Genomic DNA, 12540 nt, shown 5'->3' with positions numbered 1-12540 from the left:
TAGGCTCCCCCCCAGAGCTCCACAGGGGGGAAACTCACACCATGGCTGCCATCCAGCAGCTCACCTGAAAGACTGGAGAAGAGGGCCAGCAAAGCTCTAGCTTGCAAAGGGGCTCACTCACAAAGCTCCTGATTGGAGGAAGTATCCTCTGATTGGCTGGGCAGCTCTACTTAAACCAGAAAGAGGCACGAAAGGGGAAGTTGTTTGAGCATAAGGAATCCTTGGCTAGCTGCTACTATGGACCTTTGCTACTTATTTCTCTGACTTTGGACTTCTGCCTCTGAGGGTGTACCTATCCTTCTCCCAGACCCCCTTTCTGCTCCCACTTCCTGCTTTACTGCCTTGCTCCAAGCCCCTGCTTCTATGCCCTTCCCCTGAGGCTGACTTTGTCCCTCTTACTTGTCAAAAGCTGGTTAGATACCAAACGAAAGTGATTAAAAACTGGAAGTGAAAGTTACCAAGGAAAATAGAAAGAAGCATAAGTGCTGACAAGTCAAGTGCAAAAGGGATCATTAGGTAGGACAGAAAGAAACTGAACTGACAAAATACACAAAAACTAATGGCAAAAGCAATGATGTACATCAGGATCAGGAAGGCTGCCCAGCAGTGGGGCCACTGAATGAACAAGGTGCTGAAGGGACACTCAAGGAAGACAAGGCTGTTGAGAAGAAGCTAAATGAGGTTTTTGAAAAGTGTGTGAGGGAGCTTCCCACACCGGAGCCATCCTTTGTAGGAGCTATTAGGAAAAAGAGATAATAAAGCAGAAGATATCATAATGCCACTACATAAATCCAGGGGCTCCCATGCCTAGATCACTGCATGTAGTTCTGGTCACCATGTCGAAAAAAGATATAGGTGGCCGCAACAGCTGAAGGCATTAAGACTCCATATGCTTTTTCTGGAACAGACAGCAACAGACAGCACTGGCTTCTGCCCCGAGGTTCACAGGGGACCACTCCTATACTCCTGTAGAATGACACCCCCCCGGACTTCTGCCCTCATCAATCACATGCTTGTTTTTGGAAGGATGATTTGCTACTTGTTTGCCTATAATAAATAATACTTTGCATCCCAGAAGCACCGAGAGTCTCAAGGAGCTTATAAGATCAGATTGGTTTCTAAATGGTGAAAACAGACATGCAAACTTTACTTTAAAAAGGTAGGTTACACGCCTGTGCTAGGCAGGGCTACTTACTGGGCAAGCTGTTTGTGTTTGGAGACCCTCAATGTAACAATACATCTAGCAACGAAATCTGCAGAGATAGAAAAGAGATGTGCATTGTCAGATAGAAAACCCTAAACAGGCCTTGCCAGGTATGCATTACAAACAGAAGTGTTTGGGACTCACGGATGTCAGCAGAGATATTCTGTTTGTGGGCACCGACAGGCTGGGAATGGCCACACGTATTTGGGGAAAAAATACAGTTTTTTTATTAATATGTTTGTTTACAATGGTGACATAAGAAGATAAGCCTTTAGAGCACTAAGGGTCTGTCAGGTTTCAACACATTTACCTGTTGTGTTTCTTCTCCGGCAGGGCAGCCCTGCTGAAAAATTCAAAGGGCAACAGCTGTAGTTTTTATTTGGGGTTCCTTTTACTCAAGTAGGTCTTTATGTGTGTCTCTCCTGCATAACACTGGGAAGTCATGACTCCTAGGCACCAGATGGGTTAATGCTGTAATGTCATAATGTTTCTTAATGAAATGGCTGATGCTGGCCAGGTGCTCTCCAGCTAGAGCTTAATACCAGCGCCTCCCTGCCAGCTCCTCATTTTTGGATGCCAATTGTGAAGCCCCAAATGCCAAACTATGGATGCTAATTTGCAATCCAAGGCATCTGCTTCTTGGCAGACTCCATGGGCATCTGCAGAAGTGGCTTTGAATAGCCTTTCCTTCTGTCACATGGTTAGAGACTTGGGGAGCTAAGCAGGGGACCAGCACACTTTCCTTTGGTTCAGACAGCTCACTGAGACCTCCTGGAGAGCAGCAAAAAGCATTTTCTTTGCTAGTGATTGGCTGCACATAGCCCCATCTGTCCCCCTGCATTGTTACAGCTGAGGGTATCTGCATCAAAACAGGTTGTTTCCTATTCTCCAGACAAAGGCTGAAGTCAGAACCCCCTATTGGGGGCCCTGCAAGACTGCATGCTATAGAAACAATTGTGGGTCCCAGGCAGACATTTATGGTTTCTGATTGGGGAAGGAATGAACAACATAACTTTAAAAGAAACAAAGCTGCTGGTTAGATTATGCTGTGCTCACAGGAAGAAGGGAAGGGAAGCATAACAAGTACATACCCATTAGAAGACAGGGAAACACAGCAAGGAACAGAGAGTTGCAAAATGGCCACTATAGGCAAGTAGCTATGTGCCCTCACTAAATTTAAAGGGTCAGGCTGAGAAAGGCATGCTGGGACTGTTTTCCTATTAAAGAGCAAAGCCCTACAGCACTTATAGTGAGTAGAAACTAGGAGAGAGTATTGCCAATTTTTAAAGTAGTTGAGGGAGGGTCATACACCCTTCCCCCTTAAAACTCCAGCTCCTGGTGTCCTTTGATTATAGAGAACTCTCAGTTTTTATTTAAAATATGTAAGTGTCTAGCTCTCAGGCTTGTAGGCACAAGCTGGAAAATGAGATTTCTAAAGACTCAAATGACAGAAGGCAAATAATAAAAAAATCTTGTGTGTGCTTCTAAATATCATGATATTTGAGCACTTAGGGGTGGTGTTGCCAAGAAAATCAAAAAGGAAGGTGTTCTTCTCTGTTATATAGTCTATGACCATAACACAAAGCTACTTTCATGCAGAATGATTTTTCCATAGCACCTTTTCTTCCCCTAGATTCCAAAGTGCTTTAACCTAATACTGGTAGCATAAATACATAGAGCCACAGGAATGCAACTACTGCTGGGGTGGGGGACTACAGCCAACAGGTATATTGCATGTTTAAACGCTACTAAACCAAGTACTTGGCATTCTGGACAACAGCGAAAGAGAGGAAATTCTGGTTACAAATGCTGGGACCAACTTTTTATACAAAGTGCTATTAGAGAGCTGTGGGTTCTGGGTTTGTGAGGAATTAGGGGACTAAAGTTCTGTATATTCTGGGTATTTTGCTTTCACTAAAGAAGAGCACTAGGAAAGAGCTGCTCTATATGCACAACCATTCAACAGTGTATAATATTTTTTTTCAGGGAGTAACCTTGGCTCTGCCAACTTTCAGAAAGTTCCGGTTTTCTGAATATCCCAGCTGAGCAGACCTCACAGCTGCCTCTCATTCCGAGGACTGTCACTCAGTTTAGTTTCAAACTTAATTAGGATCCACACAGTTTTCGAGTCCCCTTTTAATACTGAAAATTGTTTACCTCAGTACTAATTATGAAACTAAAGTTAAGGAGAAAATGATGTCCATGAAAGGAATGAATTGCAGAACATTTTATGAGTCCTGCATGGATAGGGTATATCCCTTCTTTTGGGCTTTTATCATATGTTGCAGCTCACATTTACACATTGGCCGGCCAAGAAGCACACTCCTAAAGTTCACAAGCTGGGCCAGTTTAAAAATCAGGGAAGGCTGTTTACCATTTTTGGTATTAAATGTGAGGCAAAGAATTTTGGTTCCACTCAGGGCAGTACAGGATGGAATTCGTACGAATAAGTCTGCACGGCTGATCCTAGATGTTAGCTGAATCCTCCTGCACTCACTAAATTAACTCCTGTGTCTAGTTAAAAGTATACAGCCGATAAAACAAAATATGGGTCCCTCATGCCCCACTTAAAAACAAATGCTTCACCTGGTGCACTAGAACACTCATGGTCAGTCACTTAGCCTTCTTTGGGTCTCTGTTAGGTTACTTGTAATTTGTACCATTACTGCAAGAAATATCATGATTCCCTAATAAAGTGATGAATGGTATGGAAAAATGTACATGAAAAGGTATGGAAAGGAAATTGTGTTAGTTACTGGCTAAAACATAAAAGGCAGTTTTAAATCAATTTCAGTGCATCCACATAGAGAGCTGCACCCATTGAAATCAATTTCAAAACTAATTTGATTTTGAGCCATAACAAGGGCTAAAGTGTGGAAAAAATGAATCTGTTTTGTACTACACTACAATTATGTAGGAGGCAGCACCTTAACCCAAGATTAGCCATGAATATGACTTATGAAAGGTCCTCATATCAATAGAAACTCTTTGACTCATATTATTTCTCTGCTGAGGACCTGTGCTTTTCAAATATTAGAAATGATGGGATACCCTGCTAAACGGGCAGCTAAAGTGGTATTGCCAATTCTTGTGATATTTAGTGTTTTTTTCCCTTAAAGTTCCAGCTCCAGGAGTCATATGAATATGTGAGATGCTCAGCTTTCATTAAATTTTTTTTTTAATCTAATGTGCACATGGAAAAACACCTTGAAAATGTGACTCATGTACATTACAAAAGGCTTAGAAATCAGAAGGCAAATCAAAAGAACCCGAATGTATTGAGTCTCCCCACCATCTCCTGGTTTTAAGTCAGGCGTGGGGAACCTCTTTTGGGTTGACGGCCATTCGCTCAAAGAAAAATCAGTTGGGGGCTGCACACAAGAGAAAAGGAGAAAAAAAACCCCCAAAACCAACCAAACGAAACAAACCCCTCACTTCCTGCTGCCCCAACCAAGAAGGAGAGAGCTAGTCTCCGCTCGTGCACACCAGAGCCTCTGGTGCCCAGGCTAGTAGATTGGGGGGGGAGGTTGGAGTGCCAATGTGGGCTCCCCAATGCTGGTGGGGAGCCCTGAGCCTCAGGCGCTGGATCCAGGCAAGCCCAGGGCAACATCCAGCCCCCGGGCCTGAGGTTTTCCACCTGTTTTAAGTCAAATTTATGATTTGGGGTAAGGGAGCTGATTCATGACTCGTGAATGCATGGGGTTTGCAATAGAGTCAAAAGTTTTACTCTCCAAGTGTTAAACACAACTGTGATATTTTGTAATGAAGAACGCTGTGTGAGCAGGAGTCCCATGTCTTTCCCAGAGACTGCACTTCCCTGGGAGAAAAAACTATCAAACCCTTACTTTTGCCAGCTCTGCCATAGCTCTTTGGTGATTGTCAGAGCCCCCCCGTTCCTCAAGCAGGCTGGCTACTTCAAGCTCCACTCCCCCACTCTGTTTTCAGTGCTAATCTTGTGCTGCTCTGGGGCACATTGATACTGCCTGCTACTCCTGGGCCCCAGCTGTATACGTCCATGTGCTGGGTCCCACCCTGGTGGTGCCAGGAACTGGGTAACAGGAGGGAGAGAAGTTAACTCAGGAGTATGATTCAGGTTTCTTGACTCCCATTTTTCCTAACTGCTAGGTGCCACTAGCGAACCCGGCGGCTGCATTACAGAGTCAGCCAGCCCAAAGGAAAGTCTCACTCATTTCCGGCAAGGTGGTGCCCATGTCAGCCTTTTATCTGTCTCAGTCCCTGTATGACCGGGAAACAGCTCCTTCATGTGCACTTTTCAAAAAGGAAAGCCAGTCCGGGCAGCACTTGAAAAGCTATTTCACTGGGGTTATGCTCTCTTAATCAATGGCAGAGGTGAGCCAGAGTGTGTTCCAGTGACCTCCTGCAGTATAAAAGCTTGGGCTGGCTGACAGGACTTCTGGCTGCCGAGTGGCTCTGAGTCACAGCCTTTCCTGCTCAGATTTGATGTGGAGTTTTACATCAGATGCCGGGGAAGCGAGGTGGCCTCTCAAATATTTGCATTGCTTGGCAAGCAAGGGCAGATGGGGGTGGATTCAGGAAGTTCTGGCAAAGGCAGGCACAGCTGGTGTGAAGGGCTTTGCAGGGCTCCTTTGTGTGTATGTGAAGGTGAAAGGAGGGAGGCCTCTTGATTTTTCCAAGCTGGATTCCTGGGAAGGGATGGGTATCTTGGAGGTTTCCTGTTGAGTTTTGCCATCAGGGGGCTCTCTTTTTTGAGTGAATCTTCTTGGATCCATCCTTTTTTTCCCATACTGCCCACTCTCAAAGGCAGAATAGTTCTTCATGCTGGAGGCATCTGCCTCTCTAGAACCTATCAGTGGTGCTGCAGGGGCAGTGAGGTTTTAAGCATGAGCTGGTGCATTGTTAAAGTTCTTTGGCCCAGATCTTCCCACTGGAATCCATGAGAGGTAAATGCTGAGTTCCCTGTAAGCAGCACGGCTATGTGGCAGGGCCATGAAAGTGGGGAGAGGCACCCTTCCCCTGGCCCACCCTGGCTGGAGCTGCCATAGCTGGTGAGAGACGCCTTTTACCTGGCCCTGAGCTGCTGTGGTTAGAGAAGTCTGGGAGACGTCCTCTCTCCCCGCCATAGCCCTGGGGCAACCCTGATTACCTAACTCCTCATCCCCATGTCAGCGGGCTCCAGCTGGAGTCCCTCATCCCCTCCACACCACAACCCTCTGGCCCAGCCTTCCCACGTTCCAAATCAACCAGCAACACACCCGCCACACATCACCTCCATGCTGGTGCACGTAATAAAATTTGTTCTGCACAGGGATGTAAAAAATCAGAGGGAAAACTGGCCTAAATGTTTCTGACGTCCGAGGTCTTTGTGTGCAGGGTGCTGAAGGGGATGCAGGGAACTTAAGATCATGGAGGTGGGAATTATTGCAATTCTGGGCTGTGTATGGGGCAGCGTAGGCACCAGCTGCTTACCTAGTGTAACTGGCGCTAGTCAGTATTATTAGATCCTCAAATTCATGGGTATTAAATGTACCTACATAGCTTAAAACCAACTGTTATCTCTATACTGTAGTGACAACTATTTGGCTATTGTTTTCAGAGCTTGAAGCATGTCTACTAGATTAACAGCACTTTTCGTGTTCTGAGTGCTGTACACGTAGTATGTAATTAGGAAAACAACTCTCTCTAGCTGGGCAGGCAGTTGCACAAAGAATGACACCCAAATGCAAGTTTAAAATGCATTCTTTGAAAATGTAGCTCTGGTTGGATCCTGTTTATCTGCTCAGAACTCTGTTGTCCCCCAAATAATCTGTAATTGCAGGAACACCCTTTCTTCTCTGCAAAACTAACAGTGACAATAACAACAATAATAACACAGGTACAGCCTGGAGAGATGAAGTGCTTTGGCTCTTCAGTGGAAAATAAATCCAGCAGACAGGGAATATAAGCCTGGCTTCTGGATTCCAGTGTCTCTTTATTTTCTTAATATCATAGCTTTTAATGCAGAGAAATGGATAGCAAAGAAACAGCCCTGACTCCCGCTGTTGATTTCCAAATGTTGATAAAGCAGAGGGCTAACAAATAACGTATATAATTTCTTACGACCCTACCTCTCTCCCCTCCCCGCACTATAACAAAAAGAAGCCGGGGGGGGGGGGGATTTAATCTCATGGCTTCCTGTACAAGGTGTTAGCATTTGGCACAAATCCTGTGAGTCACTTCCCTATCCAAATCCAGACTTTTAATTTTATTTTATTTTGCAAAGGTTAAATGGTTCCCATAGGGTGCAACAAGGGGTTATTGAAAGCAGCAGGTCCTCTTTTGAATACTGCACTTCTGGTAAATCTCTGATCCAGCATCCAGTGGTTAACCACTGATACAGGAAATGACATTTAACATTTTATCTCTAAGCCAGAAGTGGAAGAACCAGGCGAGTCACTATGCAGAGAGGACGGATCATTGCCTGTTACCTTCCTCTTAAAGGTGAATCACTCCATTTTAAACAAGTGTTTCTCTACTTGTGTAATTTTCTGCTTAAAATTGAGAAAAATATAAGACATGAAAAACTCTTGTCCTTTTGTCCAGGGTTTTGCATGTAAAAATGGGGCAATGTGCTTCTAAACTTTGTTAAAGAGGCAAATAAAACGAAGTTTCCTTCTCTTTTGGTGTCGTCTGGAAGTGTATCCCCCTATCCTGGATGGAACGGGTCCTGGAAAATCAGGATGCCAGTAGATGTCACTCTTCACTCTGAATCAGTGTGCCCTGGCCTGCTGAAAGTTTCTTCTTTTGAATCAGAGTCAGTGATAACCATAGAATTCAATGATAAGTTCAATGATAACCACAGAATTCCCCAGAGCCCACGATGAGAGGTTATATATCCACTGAAAAAAGAGCAAATTCAAACTGGCATCAAAATATAGAACCAGATCTTTGGCTGGTGTAAATTGGCTTGGCTTATTGATTTCAAAGGGGCTATGCTAATTCACATAGAGGGTACATCTACACTGCGGCGCTAATTTGGGAGACTTCTGGTTTCCCGAAATAGCTATTTCCACGTCTTTGAAACAAGGCCGTTACTTCAAAATATAACGGCTTCGCTATTCTGACATCCCGGTAAACCTCATTCCACGAGGATTACGTAGCTCAAATTACATAGTTATTTTGAGCTACAGGTGCAGTGTAGACGCATCGCAAATAAGCATCCGGTCCATAGGAACTGCACACTGACCACAACAAAAATACTTGGTCTGATCCACTAAGAACTCTGATGCAGAAAAGCGATACCTTATTCAAAGAGCACACAAGCGACACCCAACAATTATATGTTAAAATCCAGGTAAGTCTGCAAAGATTGCCAGAACAGCCCATACAAATCCTGATATTTTCAGATGTTTTCAGCATCTGTACAGAAAAATATGAGACCAAAGGGAGAGGGCATTTTTTGTCTGCTAATAGGCTACATAGGCAAATGGATTTCTTTTTGAAGCTGTTTTCAGACAAATGTCATGGTACATTACATGTTTCTAAAAGAGTTTTGGATGCACCCAAAATTTTAAGACAAATGGGGGGCATGAATAAACAGGGGGGTGATATCTGGTCCAAGGTGAAGTTGAGATGAAACTGACCTTCAGTTAAAAGGGAGTTTAGACTGGTGTTTAGACACCATGCAGATTGGGACCTGAGAGAGCTGTGGGGAATTGAAAGTTGGATAACCAGAGTTCTATGACAGTATGAAGTGAGGCACTAAGAGAGGGGCATGAAGAAAATGAAGTGTTGCAACTTAGGTACTTGCTAGCTCAGGTTCTAAGCTAGGAAACTGGTTGGTTCTTTTGCCTGCTGTCAATTTCCTTTTGGGCTTTGGAGACTTGTTTGAATGTTATTCCTGAGGCTATTCTGTGCCCAAAATTAAAAATTGGGTGTCAAAAAATTAAAAGTTCTGTGCATAATATTTTAAAATTCTGCACAATTCTGAAAATTGTGTTTGTCAAATTTTCTCCAACATTGCTCTGGGGAGCATAGGCCATGGGCAGAGGTGGGGGATAGCTGTGCAGTTCCCTCTGGGACACAGACACAGCCATGAAGCTGCACCCAACCCTGATACAGCGCAAGGACTGGACCTGCTCCAGACACACTCCTGGTCCCTGCTTCTATGTGCCAGGTGCACCAGGTGTGGGCAGGCAGGTTCAGCAAGACAGAATCCAAGTGTGGAGGGGCTTAGTGTGGGGGCATCCTAATGTGGGTTGAGAGGGTTCTGGGTGGGGCAATTTGGGTGTAGGTGGCTCACTAAGGGATCTGGGAGTGGGGAGATTTGGATGTACTGGGGCTTGTTGGAGGGTGCTGGGTACAGCAATAATGGGACTCTGCACAGGGATCCAGGTGAAGGTTGATGGGGATGAGTGTGTGTGTGTGTATGGGGTGGGGAGGTCTGGGTGTGTAGAGGGCACAGTTGGAAGCTCCAGATGCTAGGGGAGTGGGGCTCAATGGTGTGAAGATCCAGGTGTGGGTGACTCATTGGAGTAGTCTAGGTGTAGAGGGAATGGGGCTCATTGTGGGGTATTTCTGGATGTGTGAGGAATGAGGCTCAGGGTTAGGGTCTGAGTATGAGGGGGTCTAGATGTGCAGGTGTTGGATAGATGGGGGAGCAGCTCCTTGTACAGGGGTCCTTCCCCTGCATCTGAGGCACAATGGATGCAGGAAGGGATGTATAGAAGGAATTTGCAGAGCTTCCTGCGGCAAGGGGAGAAATCTGGGGTTGAGTCGCATAAGGCCCCAGAAGCCATTTAAGGCAAGAGGAAGTCCCATCCTGCTCTGCCCAGCCAGGACTGGCCGCTGAGCCTTGTGCAGGGTAGGAGCCACCAATCAGGTCTTTCCCACTCCTGCCTCCTGCTCTCTAGTGATTTTCCTCTCTACCAGCTGCTCTGTGCCCCTGAAACATACAGACGGTGAGAGTTGAATGATTGCTTTTGTGGCTTCCCCATGAGAAAGCGGTGGTGTTGGGTGTGTGTGTGTGTGTGTGTGTGTGTTTTGTTTTTTGTTTTTTTTTTGTGGGGAAGCAAAGAAATCTGTCGGGGGACATATTTAGTGGTGCATAATTCCTCAGGAGTAAAACTGAATGTAGATGGAAAAAAAAAAAAAAGAAGGAAATTGCTTGTGTATGTAAGCGGGGGAATGGTCCCACTCTTGTGGGGAACTTTCCTGGCTTCTATACACCCCGGTGAAATGAACCAGCGAAAGGATCTGAGTCCCCGCTCCCACTTCCTTTACCCCACGGCTCCCTGATCCTGAGGGCTCCCCCTCCACTCTCCTGAGTAGCAGAGCCCTTGAAACCCCAACAAGGCTGGGCCCAGGTTTCCTGGGGCTTAATCCCTGACCTTGTAGTCACTAGGGGCAGGAGTTAGGGTGTCCCCACTCCGAGGTGCTCTCTTTACACTGCAGGCCTTCTTGGCCCAGTGATCACTTCATAAGGTTCAAAGCAAATACAATTTATTAAACATCAACTGATTAAAGAGAATAGAATAAGAAACAATGAGAATGGTTAAATGAGAACACACAGCCCTGCTCTGTAGCACAGGGACATCAACACAGCAGTCTGCAGAGTGTAAGGACAGTTCACAGTCTCTTCCTTAGAAGCCCTGGATGTGCTGCAAGGGGCTGCAGGCTGGACACGCTTGCACTGGCAGTGACCACACAGCCTCAGTCTCTAAGTGGCCAGACCCCTCTCCCAGTCCAGAGCCTTTCCCCACACTTTGCAGGTCCCAGTAGCTCACCACATCCAGCTGCAGGCTGTGCTGCTTGGCCAGTTCCAGCTCCTTGTGTTGCTTCTCTGTTCCTTTTGGCTTTCTGAGCACTGCCAGTCTGCTGCTCAACACAGGGTCTGCACTGCTTGGACTGTCTGTGTCTGGTTCTGTCGCTGCAGGACTTCTTCTTGTACTCCTCTTTCAGATCTCTGTCTTTGCAGGACCTCTCCTGCACACAGCTCGCTCTGCTCTTTCAGCTCCCTGTTTGCTCAGAGACAGAGCCAGAACAATCCCCACTTACAACCTGTCAGTTAGGCTGAGCTGGAGTGTTGACTGCTTTCCATTGTCTCTGGGGTCTGTCAGTCTCATGAACCCTTCCCCTTCTGAAGCTGGTAAACCAAAAAACTCCCACAGAGTTTTAGTAAGGGGTAACAGTCCCCTTACATGTAGTACAAGTGAGAGCATCACCAGAAAGAGAAGCACATATGTTAATGCACAAAGGCGCAGGGATGGGTGTCCATTTGTGAGCCTAAAACTTTTGGCTCTAAATTATTAAAAATAATGATTAAATATAACCCGAAGACATAGTTTTCATTATGTGCAAATGACTACCTAGGCAAGTCACACAGATGGACATATGCAATCCTAGATATTCAGTGTCATTTAGGGCAAGGGAATTAGGTGCCTAAACACTTTACAAATCTAGACCTTTCCCAGCAGTTTTGCAAGCTGCTCTGCATGTGTGGGACCCCTCTGATTTAACCAGGGCTCGACATCCTATCTCAGGTTTGCCTGTGGAGAGTAGCTGGCTTGATGAGGGCATTACACTGCCGATTGGGAGGCAATACTATTTATCTGTGCATTTGACTGCACCCGGTCACACACTTGAAACGTGTTCTTTGAAAATGTAGCTCACACCCAATTTTCTTTCTTTTGCTGTGACTCTGCCACTTGCTATCCCCTAAGCTATTTTAAATCACAATAGCATTCCCCATCCATGCCAACAAACCTCACCATTGCTATTATAATGTCATAAAGGAAATCTAGTTACATGAATTGTGATTCAGCAGCAAAAGTTGCTAGGGAGTATCGGTCCTGCACTGTTAGCCCACTCGCTGACTCCCATTATCCATAGCCTTGGTATCCTCATCTATCTACCCATCTACCCTGCACCCTAAACTTAAAATAGGATTTGCAATTTAGATTTTTTTTGTGGTATCCCAAAATAGCTTTGCAGTGTAGATGTACTCTCTGTTGTTGCCTGATCGCTTTACTTTGTTTCATTGAGAGTCTGTGTGCCTCCTGTCACAGGTAGAGTGGCAGATGGGCACAAGTATCATAGCACAGCATGTGGCTTTGATCCATCTCTTTGTGGATGTGATGTGGGTATGAATGATCATGCCTATATGCCCTCATCCATCATTGCTGGTTTCATTAATTCGGAGAATGGTAGATTAAAAGAAATAGAACCCAAAGTAGCTAAGGGCACAGTGGTGAGAGTAATTCTCAGAACTGTCAGGTGAGAGGCGCTAGTGTGATTCTTTGCCTGAGGGCCTGTCTTCCAGTGCTGTGATCCTGTGTGAAACTAAGTGGTGCTGGGGTGAGTCAATGCTTGGTTTGGAG

At 45.5% G+C, this 12540-nt stretch overlaps 1 protein-coding gene across 6 annotated transcripts in view; it reads right to left on the bottom strand.

Annotated features, from left to right (window-relative positions):
- BCL2L14 (BCL2 like 14) overlaps positions 1-2350 on the bottom strand; it is a 55722-nt gene extending 53372 nt beyond the window's left edge. For 2 of the 6 annotated variants that reach the window (XM_075901043.1, XM_075901087.1), the window contains exons 1-3: positions 2296-2330; positions 1515-1547; positions 1196-1253 (exon numbers count right to left, since the gene is read on the bottom strand). In XM_075901043.1, the coding sequence (XP_075757158.1) occupies positions 1196-1253; positions 1515-1547; positions 2296-2299 (95 nt within the window). In that variant the 5' untranslated portion in view covers positions 2300-2330. Of the gene's footprint in view, positions 1-1195; positions 1254-1514; positions 1548-2295 lie in introns of all 6 variants that reach the window. The other 4 variants (XM_075901052.1, XM_025180912.2, XM_075901083.1 and 1 more) reach the window with 4 other exon arrangements.
- Between the last annotated feature and the right edge of the window lie 10190 nt (positions 2351-12540).

This window comes from Pelodiscus sinensis, chromosome 1, assembly GCF_049634645.1.
Source record: "Pelodiscus sinensis isolate JC-2024 chromosome 1, ASM4963464v1, whole genome shotgun sequence".
Lineage (NCBI taxonomy): Eukaryota > Metazoa > Chordata > Testudines > Trionychidae > Pelodiscus > Pelodiscus sinensis.
This window is presented reverse-complemented; position numbering and strand designations above follow the sequence as displayed.